The sequence below is a fragment of the Aspergillus alliaceus genome (assembly GCF_009176365.1).
Source record: "Aspergillus alliaceus strain CBS 536.65 unplaced genomic scaffold BDW43scaffold_41, whole genome shotgun sequence".
Taxonomy (NCBI): domain Eukaryota; kingdom Fungi; phylum Ascomycota; class Eurotiomycetes; order Eurotiales; family Aspergillaceae; genus Aspergillus; species Aspergillus alliaceus.
This window is the reverse complement of record NW_022474724.1, coordinates 13,696-32,507: the sequence shown is the minus strand read 5'-3', so window position 1 is coordinate 32,507 and position 18,812 is coordinate 13,696. Positions and strand designations below refer to the sequence as shown.

At 44.6% G+C, this 18,812-nt stretch overlaps 8 protein-coding genes across 8 annotated transcripts; 3 read left to right on the top strand and 5 right to left on the bottom strand.

Moving 5' to 3' along the window:
- Positions 1 to 205: 205 nt before the first annotated feature.
- On the bottom strand, positions 206 to 2,431 carry BDW43DRAFT_284897 (imidazoleglycerol-phosphate synthase). Its single transcript, XM_032042889.1, has 3 exons — positions 1,933 to 2,431; positions 407 to 1,855; positions 206 to 353 (listed from the first exon to the last, which is right to left on the bottom strand). Exons 1-3 carry the CDS (start codon positions 2,053 to 2,055, stop codon positions 264 to 266), a joined length of 1,662 nt encoding a protein of 553 aa, XP_031897389.1. The 5' UTR covers positions 2,056 to 2,431; the 3' UTR covers positions 206 to 263.
- A 792-nt stretch (positions 2,432 to 3,223) lies between these two features.
- On the bottom strand, positions 3,224 to 5,155 carry BDW43DRAFT_284891 (deoxycytidine monophosphate deaminase). The gene is made up of 5 exons (XM_032042888.1): positions 4,990 to 5,155; positions 4,769 to 4,903; positions 4,535 to 4,691; positions 4,109 to 4,457; positions 3,224 to 4,043 (listed from the first exon to the last, which is right to left on the bottom strand). The coding sequence occupies exons 3-5, from the start codon at positions 4,554 to 4,556 to the stop codon at positions 3,614 to 3,616; spliced, it is 801 nt and encodes a 266-aa protein (XP_031897388.1). The 5' UTR covers positions 4,557 to 4,691; positions 4,769 to 4,903; positions 4,990 to 5,155; the 3' UTR covers positions 3,224 to 3,613.
- A 2,196-nt stretch (positions 5,156 to 7,351) lies between these two features.
- BDW43DRAFT_302289 (putative autophagy ubiquitin-activating enzyme ApgG) lies at positions 7,352 to 9,907 on the top strand (the record flags this gene model as incomplete). Its single annotated transcript, XM_032045211.1, has 7 exons — positions 7,352 to 7,542; positions 7,633 to 7,741; positions 7,798 to 8,579; positions 8,642 to 8,786; positions 8,849 to 9,316; positions 9,373 to 9,741; positions 9,824 to 9,907. The coding sequence occupies 7 exons, from the start codon at positions 7,352 to 7,354 to the stop codon at positions 9,905 to 9,907; spliced, it is 2,148 nt and encodes a 715-aa protein (XP_031897387.1).
- Positions 9,908 to 9,981: 74 nt separating this feature from the next.
- On the bottom strand, positions 9,982 to 11,194 carry BDW43DRAFT_302288 (RlmE family RNA methyltransferase; the record flags this gene model as incomplete). Its single annotated transcript, XM_032045210.1, has 7 exons — positions 9,982 to 10,059; positions 10,123 to 10,284; positions 10,343 to 10,412; positions 10,454 to 10,750; positions 10,784 to 10,839; positions 10,901 to 10,951; positions 11,012 to 11,194. 7 exons carry the CDS (start codon positions 11,192 to 11,194, stop codon positions 9,982 to 9,984), a joined length of 897 nt encoding a protein of 298 aa, XP_031897386.1.
- Positions 11,195 to 11,405: 211 nt separating this feature from the next.
- Positions 11,406 to 13,224, bottom strand: BDW43DRAFT_284824 (uncharacterized protein). Its single transcript, XM_032042887.1, has 3 exons — positions 13,086 to 13,224; positions 12,745 to 13,035; positions 11,406 to 12,688 (listed from the first exon to the last, which is right to left on the bottom strand). Exons 1-3 carry the CDS (start codon positions 13,125 to 13,127, stop codon positions 11,480 to 11,482), a joined length of 1,542 nt encoding a protein of 513 aa, XP_031897385.1. The 5' UTR covers positions 13,128 to 13,224; the 3' UTR covers positions 11,406 to 11,479.
- Positions 13,225 to 13,360: 136 nt separating this feature from the next.
- Positions 13,361 to 14,930, top strand: BDW43DRAFT_284821 (OST3/OST6 family protein). The gene is made up of 4 exons (XM_032042886.1): positions 13,361 to 13,809; positions 13,863 to 13,960; positions 14,025 to 14,380; positions 14,448 to 14,930. The coding sequence occupies exons 1-4, from the start codon at positions 13,465 to 13,467 to the stop codon at positions 14,627 to 14,629; spliced, it is 981 nt and encodes a 326-aa protein (XP_031897384.1). The 5' UTR covers positions 13,361 to 13,464; the 3' UTR covers positions 14,630 to 14,930.
- A 216-nt stretch (positions 14,931 to 15,146) lies between these two features.
- BDW43DRAFT_302286 (Rft protein-domain-containing protein) lies at positions 15,147 to 16,811 on the top strand (the record flags this gene model as incomplete). The annotated part of the gene is made up of 2 exons (XM_032045209.1): positions 15,147 to 15,907; positions 15,965 to 16,811. The coding sequence occupies 2 exons, from the start codon at positions 15,147 to 15,149 to the stop codon at positions 16,809 to 16,811; spliced, it is 1,608 nt and encodes a 535-aa protein (XP_031897383.1).
- Positions 16,812 to 16,886: 75 nt separating this feature from the next.
- dbp3 (RNA-dependent ATPase DBP3) lies at positions 16,887 to 18,749 on the bottom strand. Its single transcript, XM_032038580.1, has 3 exons — positions 17,329 to 18,749; positions 17,204 to 17,275; positions 16,887 to 17,118 (listed from the first exon to the last, which is right to left on the bottom strand). Exons 1-3 carry the CDS (start codon positions 18,594 to 18,596, stop codon positions 16,962 to 16,964), a joined length of 1,497 nt encoding a protein of 498 aa, XP_031897382.1. The 5' UTR covers positions 18,597 to 18,749; the 3' UTR covers positions 16,887 to 16,961.
- Between the last annotated feature and the right edge of the window lie 63 nt (positions 18,750 to 18,812).

Here is an 18,812-nt window from a genome sequence, read left to right as displayed (position 1 = left end):
GGTGGTGTAAGAACAATGATAATGCCTGTTGGTATGAGTTTTGAGGGTGGAGTCAAATCGCACACGGAAGTGGTGGCAACAAAGTCATTATCACGTGATATGTGGGTCTAACTGAAATAACTGCCCTTGTATACTCCGTAGACGCTAGTGCCTAGTACATGTATCTACTACTAGTAATTCACCACTGCGTACAAAAGTTCAAATAGATAAACCGCACCTGATTTATTAAAAGTGCTTTTAGTATTTACACACTACCAATCTATCTAGATGTCAGTGTCAAGCTTGCGGACCAGAAACCCTTTGTCATTTAAATAGTCCTTGACGTCGCTAACAGTGTATTCACCACGGTGAAACTATTTGCTTGATTAGCAATTGCAAAAAGATAAAGGCTATGTGAATAACATACCATGCCAGCGCCCAGTGCCGCATCTGTAGTGGTGCTCTCAAAAACCTCTGCAAAATGTTCAGGGTTTCCGGCCCCACTGGAGGCAATGACCGGGATTTTGATGGCGGCCTTGACATCGTTAATTAGTTCAAGATCGAACCCACTGTTACTTCCGTCTTTGTCAATGCAATTTAAGAGTAGTTCTCCGGCACCCATTGCCTCGACAGCTTTCGCTAACTGCCGAACATCCAGGTCCCGGGCCTCTCTTCCACCTTTGATGGTGCATTGGTACCAACAAAATCTTTGCCCTTCAGCATTTTGATACTGCGTCTTGATGGTATGATGGTTGGTATCTTCCGGGGAGTTAACGTATACGCGTCTAGGGTCGACGCTCACAACCACAGCTTGATTTCCATATGCACTAGATATTGTTTCTATGGCGGTTTTTCCTGACAGCTTTTCACCTGCCTCATAATATTGCTCAGCTGCAATAACAGCATCTGAGCCAATGCTGACTTTATCCGCTCCAGATTTGAAATACGTAGTGGCGACGTCAAGAGCCGAAATGTAGGTGCCGTCAGGATCAATAGTATCTTTTATTCCGCCCCCAATAGTGAGAGGTACAAAGACAGTTTCTGATGCTCTTTTCAATATTTCCAGCATAGGCGTGTCTGCCAGTGGGCAATTTCTGAATGATGTTATATTCAGAAATGTCACTTCATCTGCCCCTTGCTCGTAATACTTTTTAGCCATATCAACTGGCTTTCCCAAGTTCCTTACCTGGCCTCCAGAATCTATGCCATCTTTTTCGCGTACGTCATATTGATCACCCTTTGTGACGACGAGATCACCGGAATCATTTGTGCGGACATCGAGACAAGCAATAACCCTGCAAGTCAAGCCATCTTTCTTTTCGCCGGAGATTGAAATATCTGATGAAAGAGGTTGGGCTTGGTTACCATTCAAAAAAGCACGGATAGTCCGCAAGCCGGCCTGTCCGCTCTTCTCCGGGTGGAATTGCGTAGCAAAAATATTCCCCTTTGCTATCGCGCCTATGAATTCTTCATCGCCATATGTAGCTGTAGCAATCGACCAGCCATCTTTCTCCAGAACACCAGGTGTGTAGAGTGCTGCATAAGAGTGCACGTAATAATACTTGCTGCCTGGGTTCAATCCACAGAAGCTTTGAGCTCCTGAAGACCCAGCAGTGGTGTTCATGGCAGAATTCCAACCTATGTGAGGTACACTTTTCGTATTGTTATCGAACTTTTGCATACGTTTTCGCACCAACCCCAGCCCAGGAACGTCAGGATCCTCCTCGGATCCTTCAAACAATGCCTGTAAGCCGACGCAGATCCCCATAAAAGGTTTCCCAGAATCTATGTGCTGTCTTATGGGTTCCAAATATCCACCCTCCGAGAGTTGAGAAAGGCAATGGCCAAAATGGCCAACTCCAGGCAGTATAAGTTTCTACAATGAGATGATTAGCACCCACAGGTTATAGCAAATAGATTCGTCTCAGAATTGATAGAAGAAAGAATACCCACCTCCGCATTCTCCAGGTCTTCGGGTGTTTTGATCCATTCAACATCATACCCGACTTTGTTGATTGCATTCACCAGCGAACGGACATTCCCAGCGACATAGTCGAGCAGATGAACGGTGGGCATGGTGGCAGGTCGAGAGGCTCGCTATAGTAAGTATAAAGCTCGATGTAGAATTTACGAGCCTTGGTTAAAAGCCAGGTATCTGCCCAAGACCAACTTGGAACCTGGCGGAAATTTCAATCGAGGCATAGAAAGAATGGAGTCTTTCTTCAGTACCCCACCGATAGCTAGCTGACTCATTCTAGGAGTACATATTCTCTGGGACAGCGGGGAAGGTCGGAAATACTTACCCAGAAAATTCACCGCCTTAGCTTCGCACGACTATCTAGATGCTTTTGACTTTTGGTAGAATCTATTATGACTCAGTTTCCTATCCAGACTTTGCATGGTTTAAAAATTAAAGAATTGCCAAGAAACTATGGGTAGGGGCAAGTTGTGGTCATCCTGCCACTGCACTACAGGATACGAGATATCAGGATCATCCCACAGAAACCTAGATAGCTGGGATCTAGAGTATATTCCGAAGAGATCTGTCTACTTAGAGTAAAGATTTTGCTCCTATGATTTTCTTACAACTTCTATCTATATTAAGCACTTTCTAATCGCGCTACTAGAGTACAAGCCCAATTGAGGCTATACTCACCTAGGTATGAAAACATGCTCTGCAGTTTCTATTAATACTGTACTAGGAATACTCTGTGCTTAGTGTAATAGTAGAAGGAAGTTGTCTAACTTGTCCACGGTCTACCACTCTGGATTTAGTCTACTTTAATTTAGTCAATCTAACACCTAGCGAAGGTAGTAAGTTAGTCTCCCTGGGAGTTACTACCTATGTTAAAGTAGTTTCTAGTCCTATCTAGAATTGGGTTTATTGCAGATTAAAACACCTAAAGAGCGGCTGGGTAACTAACTATATCTAGCTATCACTTACCCACAAAACTCTTAATTATCATTTAGCGGTTATTTTATTTTCCCGGGTCAAGATACATGAACAAATTTTACTTAGGAGGATAGACTGCACGCATCTTGGTACTCCTGCCATATATGAGTTATCATTCAAAACTTTACATAAATAATGATTCGGGCGGTTGACGAGGTTGTTATGTCTCGCACTTATTCCTCGTTTTCCCTCGTGCCCTCAAGATAGATCAGCCCATTTCGAGGCTTTAGTCGGCTCAGCAATGTGCCATAAAATAAAGGGACCAAGGGACTTACGGGGGAGAACCGTCGAAGGCGAATGCCAGCAGCCTCTAGAATCGCAGCACTCTGGGTCATGTCAGTTAAAATCAACCGGATAAAAGGGGAATGGAAAACACACGTCTTGATCCATGTTATATCCCTGTGAGTATACAACCTCAGAAATACCGACTTGGGCAATCTTGACTGTGCACGTCAAACAAGGACATCTTTTCTGTGTACTTAGTAGTGTTCACCTTGCTATATAAACCAGAGGAGCAGAGGGTATCTTACGTGTCACAGTAAAGTATTGCCCCTTCCCGGATGCGCTCTCTTCCAGCTTCCAACAGAGCATTCTCTTCTGCATGGAGGCATAGGCACGTGGACAGGCCAACACCTCCACCCTCACCCCGATTGCATCTTGGACCTGTGAAATCGTGAGCTTTCAGTTTATAAACATAGCTTTAATATAGGCTAGAAGGGGAAAGAACGAATGGGATAATCGTATCATACATCCACCCTCATTGCAGTTTCTGAGATGCCGTGGAGTCCCGTTGTACCCTGTACTGATGACACGGCGTTCTCGAACAAGGACACAGCCCACCCTTCTCTTCATACAGTTACTCCGCTGCGCCGCAAGAGATGCTAATTGCATAAAATATTGATCCCAATTTGGACGTAAGCGATCTTCATCAGCGAGGTTAAGTGTCGCAAGGGCAGCATGCAGTTCTTCGAATGAAGATGACGAATTGAACAATCGAACCTGTGCCCGGTCGGTCAAATAGACACGCCCGATATTCTTGTCATACAAATGTCGGTCATTCCAGAGAACAAACTTCTCGAGGGGCGGGGGCTCAAGCTTCCTCCTCCGGCATCTGGGGTAAGTCAAATTTCCATTCTCGGAATCAAAAGCTTGCATCCCAGATGGTTCGGGCCCTACCTTTCTGCAAATCGCTCCCACCGGAGACTGACTGGTGCGTCAACGCTCACCAGGAGGAAAAACGGACGTTGGAGGAAGCGATCCAAGGTAGCGTCCTCCCAAATATCTGTCGTTACCCAGAGTCCTTGCCATCTTTTTGTTGCAAAATCTAGAAGTGAGTCGGCATTCTCAAATGATAAATTCGATGATTGACTACGTTCATTATTAGTGAATCCTGAGGCTTGTAGTCGTCGATCATCCTCGGGCTCATCTGCTATTCGATGGAAACTTCTATTTTCAAGCTCAAGCAGTTGAAACCCTTGATGCTGGATAAGATACTCTGCAATGGCGTGTTTACCAGAGCATATCCCTTTAAAGCACATTATTAGTCTATAGGAGGACCTTGGGGACTTTTAACTTGAGCAAGTCAGTAAAGCATCTACTAACCTCCACATAAGCCAATAAGCATTTTCCCTTCTTCCTTTGTGCCCCTATTTTGCCTACGTCGGGCCAACAGAATGGAAGAATAGAGGGGGGGAGATAAGTGCGTGCAGATGGTGGTGCTAGCCGGTCAGAAAATTCCAGAGCACTGGTAGGTCAAGATCTGTGGCTCAGTGGTGTAACCTCAAGTTAGTTTTCACACGTAAAGGTTGAAGTGGACCGGAAGCAGGACCTACATACAGAGTAGAAAATATTGAAAATTTTAGGTTAGATACACCACTGGTGACTTGTATTATAGTGATTTCTCAAGGGTATCTCAATCATCGTCCGTATCTCTACCCTCCTCATTAGATTGACGTGTCTTTCCTTTTAGCACTACACCGGGAATCCTTAGTCGACTACGAAGTACTAAGTGACCAGCTAGGGGCCAAATGCTTTGATCTGTACGAATCTGTACTTACACGAAGCAGAAATAGATTACGGAGGCAAATAGTACACCCACCATGATTCAAAGTGATCATTGACCAAAATCATGAGACAGGTAAAGTAACATATATAACGGAGAAAGAAAATATTAGCCTCAAGCAAAGTGGTATGGTTCCAACACTGAGAGAGACATGCGGAAGTATGTGATAATGACTGTTTAGTTGAAGTTTCACTTATTACTACGGAGTACCTAAGATGCCTAAGAAAATATGGTACTGTATTTGGGTATGAACTATTTACAAACCTGCCGAATGAAGCAGTGAAAGATTCAGAAATAACTGTAATACAGTATCTGCACGCTGAACGGTTCAATACTATAGTACATACACTGTATTCCGTATAGTATACTCTGTGCACTGTATCACTGTAAAGAGTTGATTAATAATAATAAAAATAAGGGCTTTTTTAATTACTGGGATAGATAATATTTCAGAATAGGTTACAGCTGACTGCAGGTTTTTCCTTCCTCTTTTCCTATTCTCTCTCCGAAACACTGATAGTATTTTATTTAGAAGAGTCAAGAGATAGATATTACTGGGGACCTCTTTTCTAAATCTATAGAAATTTAAGACATTATTAAGTGAAGTGGTCAGCGTATATGTAAAGTATCTGCTGATACAGCGCAGAATGCCTGTCAATTAGGTGAGAATAGTGTAAACCAAGCAGTAAAATAGATACAAGACTAATCCTTGCTGGAACCCTCCAGGATACGCTGGGATTTCGGTACTTTATTATCTATAAAGAGAAGGGTTACATTGCAATGGTCATGGTATCATAGAAAGAATCCCGACCCCATCCTGCAAATAACAGAATTGCTGAGCTTCTGGGAACTATTTTGTTTATAGACCCTTGTCTAGTGCACTTATCGAACGCGGACACGAGCGGCAGAATCAGTGACGCAACAAGCAATGGATAAAGATGACCACCTCAAGTATTTGAGGACTAAGCACAGCTATGAGTACTCAGCCTGCCTGGCTGAGCACTAGCCCTAATACAGTAAGAACTATAGGAATTCCGATATATATGTACCTCAACGCACCAGGTTCTCTAGGCGCTAGCGGATACGAGGGCTCACCACGTGACACGGTATATAGATGGATATATGGATTGGACTATGATATATAGTATAGGTATAGGACTAAGAAATATATAAGGATACTTATTCATATACTTAGTTTAGCTCTTTGTGATCAATAAAGATTATCGCTACAGAGTCACTTTTAGTATTAATTGATTAGCATCAACTCATTCGTACACTTTAACTATCGAGTATCCGTACTTGATAGGTCTGGCCCTTCGGACTTACACGGATTAGTTATCGCACCATCGTTCGGACTTTCCCAGGTAATTAAAAGGTAAGTACAAGTATACCACAGTAGAGCGGGTTTAAATTCTGTAAGGTATCTGGATATAAGTTTCTGCCAGCAGAGTTCCTAATTAAGAAGGCGGACCTGCGGGCGGGGTAAAATATGTGTCAAAATAATGTTTTCCTTTCAGAAATTCGCTATTTAGAAAATGGTCAGACGACTTGTCCATGGGAATTCTCACCATACCGTAGTAGGTACGGAGTACAAGAGGTACTGCCAGACCACCATATCGCCCAGACCACCGCTTTAGTTAATTCTTTTTGTTAAAAGTTTAGTGCACAGCGACCAAGCAAACACAAGGTCCGCTGATACTAACATTAGTTATTAATGTCTACTGAGCCAACAGGTTCCAGAATGCAAACAGGTCTTTCAGGAGACGAAAATCTTTATGTATTATCCTTCGGATTGAATAGTACTGTATTTACACAAAGTGACTGATCACAAGTGGTTTTCTAGAGGTCATACGGTTGGTCACTTGCATAGACATACCCGAATAGTTCCACCAAATTGCTTTTCTCTCTACTTTAACGGAAGTAAGTAATTCCGGGAAGTTTCTGAAATGTACTCTGGAGAAAATTCATTCTACGAAGTGTAGTTTATTGTACATTATCTAAAGATGTGACAAAAATAGAGAAATGAAAGAAACCAGTTATAGCGGAAAGTTACTAGCGCATACTAGGTATATCGGGAATTGGCGATGACAATACGTACTTGTATGTTCCTGTGACCTGGGTATTCCCTAGACCAGGCTCTTCAATGCCCCACACGACATACATTACGTATGTGCTTGTGCTCATCCGCTCTAATCTAGTACAGTAGTCAAGTGAAGAGGCTCTCAAGATAGCTCTTTGATTCTCTCGACATCTTTCATCTTGCTCTATAAGGTGAACCTTACTTGTCTTCTTATGGTCACCACCTAGTATAATTCAGAGCAGAGCAAGCAGCAAGGCGTGCTTACGCAACAGACGCTATGCAGTATACACCTTTTGCCTCAGATATAGAGCTACCCTTTTACACCGCATTAGCATCCTTGAAGATTAATCATGACAAGCTCGATGATTCTGCCCGCAAATTAATGGGCCTCTATGAGATCCGTCCCACGGATCCGCCTAGCACCTCGTGTCGGATGCAGATACATGGAAACGCTCTAACTAGTGACGAGTGAGTGCCATATTACAGACAAGTGCTGCATCCTCATGTTTAACTATGTAGAGTATGAAACAGAGTCGGGCACTGATTTACGTTTTCTAGGACACCAGCAGGTTTCTACAGAGCGGAGGGAATGATTAGGAATGTCAATACTATTGAAGAATACCGAGATACAGACAAAACACTTACGCTTCACCGATCTGGTAAAATGGTCAGTTTAGCCACTCATAATGTTTCACGGGGAAGTAATGACACTTCGGCTGTTAGATATGGGATGCGATAAAAGATGGCACTATCTATTCCTGTCCGTCCCTCTTGTCTTCCTTTGTCGTACTTTCCTATGCAGACTTGAAGAGATACAAATTCTATTATTGGTTTGCATTTCCCGCACTTCATTCGGACCCTTCCTGGGCCCCGCTAGAGGGACCCAATGATACTGTCAACTCAGATCCTTCCGAAACGGGATATGTACCTTTCCGATACTTGTCAAGTGTCGAAAGTTCGACGCTTGTGGACGCTGTACATACCTGGAGCTACGGCGTCGACACGCGCCAACGAGGTTTTTTTCTAGCTCGAAGGATCTCTACTAATGGCGGTGAAACCTATACTATCAACAATACTAATCCTATGTCAGAAAATGAGAGGATAACAGACGCCGGGAGTATCTGTTGGCGGATTGCTACTTTGTCGGATTATGAAAGTGGGTTTTTTGATGGAGCTAACTTCGAAGACTGCTTTGTTTGCTTTGTTGATCCCTCCAATTACGAAAACGCTCCTGGTTGGATGCTCAGGAATTTGCTTGTACTTGTGAAACATCGATGGAGACTGGATAAAATCCAAGTCTTGAGATACCGCGATATACATCCGAAACGTGAGCAAGGCCGCAGCATTGTGGTGACATTAGCGGAGAAGAATCAACACCTGTTAGATTCTGTGAAATTGAAGGCTTTGGATAGTTTCATACCCAAAGTGACTGGGTGGGAGCGTAATCCTACAGGGAAATTGACAGGAAGATTGGTTGATCTTACAGAATACCTGGACCCTGAAAGGTACAATTCCATGACATAATATTACATACAGCAAACTGTGGCTAATTCTATGAAACGGTTAGATTGGCAGATCAGTCTGTAGATCTCAACTTGAAACTTATGAAATGGCGAATCAGCCCCAGCTTAGACCTCGAAAAGATCAAGCATACAAAATGCCTCTTACTTGGCGCAGGTACACTGGGAAGCTATGTTGCCCGAAATTTGATGGTATTCATGATCTGAATATTACTTTTACGATGCAAGTACTAACCAATCGCATCTGTGTCTAGGGCTGGGGGGTAACTAAAATAACGTTTGTGGACAATGGGTCGGTATCGTTTTCGAATCCAGTGAGGCAGCCGTTATTCAGCTTTAGAGATTGTCTGGAAGGGGGAGCTAAAAAAGCACATCGGGCTTCTCAAGCTTTGTCGGAGATTTATCCAGGGGTCCAGTCCACTGGATATGCACTATCTGTGCCGATGGCTGGACACCCGGTAGTAGATGCTGAGAAGACCCGAACCGAGTTTGAACTCCTTAAACGACTTATAGATGAGCATGATGTTATCTTTCTATTGATGGATACGAGAGAATCTCGGTGGCTACCAACTGTTATGGGTAAGGCAGCGGGGAAAATTGTGATGAACGCAGCACTAGGCTTTGACTCTTTCGTTGTTATGCGTCATGGCGTGAAGATTGTGGAAGACTCAGCAGCAGAACTCGGTTGCTACTTCTGCAATGATATTGTAGCTCCAATGAATGTAAGTAGTGAACCGTGGATTGCGCTCTGGGAACACCGCTAAAAGAAAAAACCAAGTCTGTGAAAGACCAAACGCTGGATCAACAGTGCACTGTGACTAGACCGGGCGTGGCCGCGATAGCCTCCGCACTGTTAGTTGAGCTTCTAGTTTCCATTCTTCAACATCCACTTGGTGCAGCGGCTCCGGCTCCGGCTCCGGCCTCAAGAAGTGATGATCGAGGAAGTCATCCCTTAGGACTCGTGCCGCATCAGATCAGAGGTTTCCTTTCAACATTTGAGAATCTATGCGTAGTGGGTAGGAGCTACAAATGCTGCAGCGCTTGCTCAGATAAGATTGTCGACACGTACAAGGAGAAAGGCTGGGATTTCGTGCACAAAGCTTTGAATGAGTCTGGATACGTGGAAGACCTAAGTGGTCTCAAGGAGGTTGGTTACCCCAGCTCACATTTCGTTCATTCCGTATCCCCTCTGCCTTATTGTTTTAAGATGGATGCTGAGACTCTGCAAGGTTCAATCAACCGCCGAAGCCTCAGCTGCCGACATTGAGTGGGATGACTTTTCTGGAACCGAGGATGAGATAGAAGCTATCTAGAACAACTAATAATGTGATGTACCTGTTTTGAATCGAACCTTTGAGTCGGCAGACTTTCACTGTAACCCTTGTCTTTAGGGAGGCGTAAGAACTTCATGCCGCACTGCGTGCTGTTTGCGTGCGAGGCCAATAAAGTAGGCTTCCTTGGATTCCTGCCGAGCACGTTAGTGAAGGTAGACTTGATTTTATAACCACCTATCAATGTGTCTTAATACGTTACGTGAAGACTCTGGTTTAAGTCTATGTACTTTCCGGAACAGCCCCTTGAGTTGTTTTTCCAAGTCCTTGTCCTCAGCTCCCTGATAAAACTTGCATACAAAGTGGCCACCTGCCTTTAAGACCTCGAAACTAAATTGTAGCGCAGCTCGGCAAAGGTCCTTGGTTAGGTTAATTATGTATCGGACATGCACGTGAAACTCAGGATAGGAGGCTCACCATACTTCCTGCATGATCTCTGAAACTCATGCCACTAGTGTTCATCATCCTGTTATAAGAGTCACTTAGACTTCGCTTCCAGAATCCAGAGATTTGATACCAGGGACGGACATATCACTTAAAACCACGTCTACGGTTCTTTCACTGGTTAAACGAGATTCTTCCATCACTTTGCAATTCTTGGTAGGCTTTGTCTCCACACCGAACTCGAGCATCTCACGACTCAGGCTGACATGTGGAATAATGTTTGGGGGGTGCGATCTGCCCCTTCCTGGATCTTGCAAGAAGTCTCGGATATAAGCTTGAACATTAGGATCCAAAAAGTTCCCTTGAATCGTAGATAAACCTTTTGGGGGCTGGGCTGGGATGATATCAACGCCAAGAACGCGGCCATTTGGTTGAGTCCGACTAACTGCCACCTTCAGGAACTTAGACAGCTACGGAGTAAAACTTCTAGCTAGGTGGCATACCTGGGACCAAGAACCTGGTGCATAGCCCTATCATCGCAGTGTTAATAAGGGGAGCTATGCTCGTTTTCACGAAGCATCGCTTTCATACCAAGTCGACAACGGTCTGGCCGTTGCAAAAGATGTGATACTTTGCATCTATCTATTTATGCGAAGATATTAATACAGAAATATACACATGCAAGGAAGACAGACGCAATACCTGTAGAAGCTTAAAGGCAGCTCGACTTTTTAACCCTTGAATTGCTGCTTCCTTTGTAAACCGATCTTTGAGTTGACGTGCTTGCCATCTCTTTGAGGAGGCACATCTCCTGAAGGCGCGAGGGAGAAAGATAGAAGCGCGTTGAGAAGAGAGAGGCCCTTTTAAGGGTAACCATAGAGACATGGTATCGAAAGGATATATCCTCGAGGAAGGATATGTTATATTAGATAGGAGAACAGGTGCTGAGCGAATGGAATTGAAGAGCGGGAGTGGCTTACTTATAGGAACCCCCCCAGTTTAGCTCTTAACAGATGGTACTATGATAATATAAACTCATACAAAAATCTCCGTAATATAGTATATTACTATAGAAACAGGTTTTACTTTCCATATTAGAGAAGCCAGTGAAATTCGAGCAATGCGGTATGACGGAAGCTACTCCATCATAAATGTTACAGTTAAGCTGGTCTACAGCCGTTTCTTGTCACGCTTTAAGGGAGAAAATTCAGCCAACCCACCAAACCCACGACCGCGCCCTAAGCCACCACTTGGTGCAGATATTTGTGAAGCAAGATTTCGCCCTGTACCCAGAACAAGCTTCCGACCTGGCGGCCTCATATCGTTTAGATCTTCGTCGTCGTCTTCTCCGTTGAAGAAGCTCATATCACGTTGCATTCCCAATTTACGTTTCTTTGTTTTCAGGTTAGAAGTGTGAGTAAAGGTGGCGCTAAACTTTTCTCGTTGTGCATCAGGATCAGAATCGTCCACAAATTTCCGCTGAGGTTCTCTCCATTTTCTGCCATTGGCATTGCCCTGGCCAATCTGTATTGTTCCCGTCGTAACCGATAGCCCATCGGCTGACCCCAACTGATCTTGATGGCCAGAATCAACGCTTTTGCTAGCACCGTCCCTAGAAGATAGTTGGTTTGCTCTACTGACCGTATGAGCTGTGTGGAGTTCATCTGCATCATCCTCAGAACTTGTAGATGAATTTCGAAGCCCATTCGTCCGGTTCAGAAACGGAGTGATTGAAAAAGAGGACTTATCACCGGGCAATGCCGATATTTTGTTTCGCTTATCCTGGGCACGGATAGCCCCGGGTGTTGCAATTGTTAGACCAGAGTTGTGCTGTGTACCTGACAGGCGAGAAGGAATGGCATGGATTTGTGCATTGGAGGTTCTCGTTTCATCATTGTTAGAAGTGTTACACTGTCGCTGAAGTTCCGCAGTAGCGGCCTGGGATTGATCCTTCGTTGACCCTAGCTTCTTATTCAAGGCGCCAAACTTGGCATCAAGCGTTGGCCGTTGTGCAGCCCATTCAATACTCTGTTGCTGAATGGTATGCTCGCGTTGGTCCTGCGCCCGCTTCACTACTATGAGTTCATTGCGTATCTCTTCAAGTTTGGAGCTAAGTGTCGCGATTTCCTTGGCTTTCTGTGAATCCCTGGCTAAAGTTTCTTCGTGGGCCTTTTTGTCGCTTTCGAGCTGTATCTCAAGGGATGCTAGCTGCCGTTCTAGAGTTTGCTTCTCCGCAAGGAGAGTGTGCTGAGAAGCCTTCTGAGACTTAAGCCTTTTTATTTCCGCCTCCGCCTTCAAAAGATCCTTTGCGAGCCGAAGTTTTTCTGCGAGGAGCTTTTTTGAATCAACGGAAGCGTTGGTCAGGGAAGCAAGCTCAAGCTACGTTAGATATTTAGTACCAACTGAGCCACACTATACATCCATGAACAACATACACAAAGTCTCTCTATCTCATGAGACGAAGCACGATAGGTATTTCGTAGCTGATCGAGCTCTTTGTAAGTCTCACAGAGTTGAAGGCGGATTTCAGACTCCACTCTTGTGCTCTTGGTCAATTCTTGATTCACATGATTCAAATGCCACCGCAGATGTTCATTTTCAAATTGAAGGAGCAACTGCTCCACTCGTTGTATCCGGCTTTTCTCGGCACCCCAAAGCTGCGCTGTGTGCATCAAGGTGTTGTCGTATTCTTTTTCCAGGCGCGTTGTTCTAATTGCCATTCGATACTGGGGAAAAGGGTAAGTTTGTAAAACACCACAGGACTAAGATGACATACATCTTCTACTGTGCATCCTAAATCCTCGTTCTTAGATTCCATAGCAATGAATTATATTCATAAACAGAAATGATGATGTGCAGATAAGATATGAATACGGTAGTGGGTTGGGATTGCTATGATTCTAGGGCGGTATGGGAGTCTAAAGACAAATACTAGTCCCATATTTCTTCTCCGCCTTGGGCCACATTTATGCCCGCCAGGAAAAACTAGCGCCGTCATTCCGCGGTACTGGACACCTAATACATACTACTAAGATAATGAATACTGTTTGTTGATAGATGGCCTTATTAACCGCGGATCGCTCCTCGGTTTGTTGACCATTATCCCTTGCAACAACTACCTTTCTGCTGTATTATTTAACTATTGACATGCCAACATGAAATTCTTTACTTTTATCATTACGCTCTTCTATGTCGTATCTAGCGCTTTCTGCGCCAACTCCAAGCTTAACAAGTTTGAAAGATATCAATCCCTCTCTCGCTCCGGGCCCATTGATTTGGACGATTCCTCGTATGAAGATTTGACTTCGAAACCTCGGGACTATCATGTTGCAGTTCTTTTGACAGCTGCGGAGGCTCGTTATGGGTGCATTCTATGTCGCGAATTCCAGCCAGAATGGGAGCTCATTGCGCGAAGTTGGAACAAAGGCCCCAAGCCCGATGGTTTAAAAATGCTGTTTACCACTCTTGACTTCAGCAGTGGCAAAGCAACCTTTCAAAAGGTAGGTCTGATTTTATCATTTAAGCGTTACCGGCTAACACTAGGGGGAAAAAGCTGATGCTCCAAACTGCACCGGTTCTGCTTGTGTTCCCCCCAACTGTTGGCCCCTTTGCTAAAGTTGACGATGCGCCCGTAAGATTTGACTTCAGTGGGTAAGGCGCGCATTAAAACTCTTCTGTCCAGTCATTACTGCTGTGCTAATCAAACTGCATTCAGTCCAATCTCCGCTGACCAACTCTACGTGTGGATTAATCGTCACCTTCCAGAAGGGCCGAAACCGTCTCTTGTTCGACCCATCAACTATGTGCGACTAGTTTCTGCGGTAACAATCTTGATGGGCGTGATAACGTTGTTCACTGTTCTGTCGCCGTATGTTTTACCGATTATCCAAAATCGAAACTTGTGGGCTGCGTTCAGCTTGATTGCCGTTTTACTATTCACAAGTGGGCATATGTTCAATCATATCCGCAAAGTGCCATATGTTGTTGGCGATGGTAAAGGTGGTATCAGCTACTTCGCCGGTGGATTTTCAAACCAGTTTGGAATGGAAACGCAGATCATTGCAGCCGTCTGTAAGTGCTCGTTAGCCAAAGACAATCGAAAATGTATGTTCTTGGTGCTGATATATGATCATGCAAGATGCCATACTCTCTTTTGCAACCATAGCTCTGGCCATGAAGGTTCCCCGTATTGCGGACAGCAAAACGCAACAAGTGGCTGTGCTAATCTGGGGGACTGTGTTGTTTGGTATGTACAGCTTCCTCCTCAGCGTCTTCAGAGCAAAAAACGGCGGGTATCCTTTCTTCCTGCCTCCATTCTAGTTCAAAGCTACCACAGATCGCTGCAGCATCGTTCGTTCATCTTGTCAAATAGCTATCCATTGGTTGCGTTGAAAGAGTGAGGTTTCGAGCCAACAACTTTCATATACGGCACATGAAGCTGGGATATAAATTACAGGGCAACTACTTTGCGATACTGCCAATAATATGCAGTATAATAGAATTTCCTGATCAGCTAATGTACCTCTGAACGCTCATGTGCGAGTAGTATAACCATAGTAAGGATAGGCATTAAGTGCAAGATCTAGATGGATATTCTCAATACAGTGCAACTCGGTCAATCTTATTACTGTCATCACATTGACCTTAAGGAAGTAATATTCAAAGACCCTGGTCTAGTAGTGTATGTTACGCTTAAAGCCACGCAGAGCCTTCTACTAGTGGTAGAGGATAAATTAGCTCCGGTTCCGGATCCCATAAATTGGCGGCATTGCTATGACAGTCGGTGAACCAAACTCCGGAACCAAAGGCTTCAGGATAGGTTAAGGTCCATGCCACTATGCCACAGCCAGACGAAAATGTTGGCAGGATTCTGGCTTCGTCAGTATCCGGTACGACACTTTTAATTATTGTCCAAGTAGCTTCTAGGCTATTCACGTTCATCGCAAATCAATTTATCCTACGAACTCTATCACCGGCAATCCTTGGAGTTGGCACTCAACTGGAGTTGTACTTTATTTCGATACTGTACTTTTCCCGGGAGAGCATCAGGACAGCGATTCAACGACAACCTTTGCATAGAAATTTTTCCGCTGCTAACCCCAAGGAAAGCCCTGATCAAATATGTGGAAAGCCCAATCAAAAGATTCAACCTCAGACAACAGAATCGCAGTCGGTAGTGAACATGTCTTACCTGAGTCTCAGTATGGGAGTTCCATCAGCCTTGATATTCGCGACATTATACATACGTTTCGCCTCCCAGGAAGTTTCCGAAACGCCATTTTATCACGTTGGCGTGGCCATCACCACCATCGCATCCCTTATGGAGCTCTGCGTCGAGCCTTTCTTTGCTGTGGTTCAGCAGTACATGCTATACAAGAAGCGCGCAATTGTTGAAACAGCCGCAGCATTTATAAAGAGCTTGGCCGTATGTGGCTTGTTCACGTGGGCTTCCTGGAGTAGCCGCGACTTGGGTGTCTTACCATTCGCGCTGGGCTATTTTTGCTACTCCTTGGCTCTTATATCTGGGTATTTTCTTACTATACCAAAGTTAACAAGTCAATGGCGGTTTTCGTTGCTCCTTACCCAGATTAGCCCAAGGTAAGTCGGACTATCAAGCGAAAAAGGCAATGATATGATCATGGTAACAGTTTTTAGGGATAATTCAACCTATCTGTCGAACAGGTTTCCCAGGCGCTTAGTTGCACTCTCCACAAATGTTTTTTTCCAGTCTATTGTAAAACACCTGCTCACACAAGGTGACGCAATGATACTGGCAGTAATGACTAGCTTGAAAGACCAAGGAATATATTCCCTAGCCTCCAATTACGGCGGTCTAGTAGCCCGTGTTCTATTTCAACCCATTGAAGAAAACAGCCGGATTGTCTTTTCATCTCTGCTTAACTCCGGGAAACAATATGGCAGCAATGTCAGCGCAGCCAAGGCACATCTAACTGACATTCTACGGGCGTATGGCATGCTAACTGTCCTTATATTCCCTCTCGGTCCGTATCTGGTTCCTCGAGTACTCCTTCTTCTTGGTGGACACAGGTGGGCTGCTCCTGAAGTTGGTAGCTTACTTTCACTATATTGCTATTACATACCATTTTTGGCTTTCAATGGTATAACTGAAGCTTTCGTTACGTCTGCAGCTAGTCCCTCTGACCTCCGGAGACAAGCTTACTGGATGGGACTGTTTTCAGCGAGCTTTGCTCTAGCAGCTTACCTATTTCTAAAAATTGGTGGCTTGGGTGCCCATGGGTTAGTTTACGCTAACATATTCAATATGGCAGTCCGTACGGTCTGGAGCTTCATCTTCCTTCGATCGTATTTCAGCCAGCACGGCAGTAGCCTAGCCCTGACTGAAATCAGCGTACGACCCCAAACCTTGATTGTTGGGGCTCTATCATCAATCATCCTAACCAGACAAAACTATAACGACACTTACTCTCGCTATTCTGTGAAGGCATTAATGTTTGGTATTGGTTATTGCCTCCTCGTGTAAGTTAAAATTTACCGCACGCTATGGCTAAGCTCTAATCGGTATAGAATATTCCTCGAGAGAAAGTACCTTACAACACAATACACAAAAGTCCGCCGGATATTCAAGTCGAAGTCTAGGAGTAAGACAACAAAGATGGAATAATTTGCAGAACTAATCATCAAACACAATCTTGGTGGCTGTTTTGTCAGTGTCGACATTCTTGAAGAATGCACCATATGCATCATGTTGCTTCTTTTTAACAGTTGTTCCAAACTTAAGGAGATCCTCTGGTATATCCTGTTTTGCTGCTCTCAGAACATTGATCAATCTGCAACTCGTTAGTGAAAGGTCCTCGCTTTCCGAAGAATATTACCGATATCAGGGAAGGGTTAAGAACCCGGTTTCACACTTACGCGCCAGACTGAGCTTTGTCTACTTCAGTGAATAGGGTTACAGCATAGCCTTCGGCTCCCGCACGACCAGTTCTGGGGAAACAAAAACGTCAGCTAGTTCCACCAACTCAAGGCACGTTACTTACCGCCCAATTCTGTGTACATAATCTTCAACTGTAAGGGGGAATGTAACATTAATAACCTGTTTAACCGAAGGTATGTCAAGTCCACGGGCTGCCACATCGGTAGCGACGAGGACAGTAGCAGCCCCTGTTTTGAAGGCCTCTAGACTTCGGAACCGCTCTTGTTGATTCAAATCCCCGTGTATACCAGCGACTCTAAAACCCTTAGCGCGGAGAAGTCTCTCAATCCGCACAGCTTCTTTTTTGTATAAACAGAAAGCTAGAACTTTTTCTGGGTCAGGAACGCCTCGCTGGGAGCGATTCAACAGCTGGATCAGTCTGGGCTCTTTTTCATGAGGCTTGACAACCTCCACAACCTGCTTGATTCTGGTGTTCGCACGTGGGTCTGCAGATGGATCCCCACCAATGGTGACAGTCACAGGCGAGGACATAAATGTTGATGCCAGGTCCCTGACACTTGGAGGCCAAGTTGCAGTGAACATGACAGTCTGACGCTTGGATACCGGCATGGGGTCAATGATATCCTTGATATCCTGTTCAAACCCCTTGTCTAGCATGCGATCCGCCTCGTCCAAGACAAGGTATTTCACTTTCCCTAGGTCTACCGAGCCATCATTTTGGAGATCTTTCAACCTACCAGGAGTCGCCACAACAACTTCTGCGGTTCTCAGAGCTTCCCGCTGCTCCTCCTTTCTCACGCCGCCGAATACGCAAGCCACTTTGACGCCCACGGATCTAGCAAACTTCAACAGTTGATCGTATATCTGCATCGCTAGCTCTCTGGTTGGGGAGATGATTACTGCCAAGGGGCGGTAAGGCTTTTGTTTGCTCTTTGTAGAATCCTGTATTCTCTTCAGGCATGGCAACCCGAACGCAAGTGTCTTGCCACTTCCAGTTTCTGCGATGCCGATAACATCACGGCCAGCGAACAACAGCGGCCAGGTTGCGGACTGAATGGGAGTTGGTGATTTGAATGAATTCAAGGGTGCATAGAGGTCATCTTTGCAGGAAGGAAGGTGAGTAAATGAGATAATCGGACGGATTATGCTCTCAGGTAATGTATCTGTTATCTTAATAGAGTTTTCTGTAAGGAACTTCTCGACTTCAGATTGAGGGATATCGCTCAATGCAGAAGACTGAATGTAGGAAGCATCCTTTTCGGCACTTGATTTAGATTTCACAGATTTTCCCCCCTTACGCTTTTCACTCTTTGCCTTTTTTTTGGGCCTGTGCTCAGCGCCTTCTTCGTTGTGAAGATCACGTTTCGTCATTATTCTCTCTACAATTTGGGTTTAGAACACCAAAAGAGCGAAAATTTGGAGAGGAGCAAAAGCAAAGGAGAGGGAAGAAGTGGGGAGAGAGAGAAAGAGAGAGAGGAAGATGGTTCAAATAATTTAGTTCTGTGGTGTCTCAAAACGTTCCTGGGTCTGTTCTAATTTTTCTTTTTTTTTTTTGCCCCTTCCCTTCCCTTCTTCACCGCCAATGAA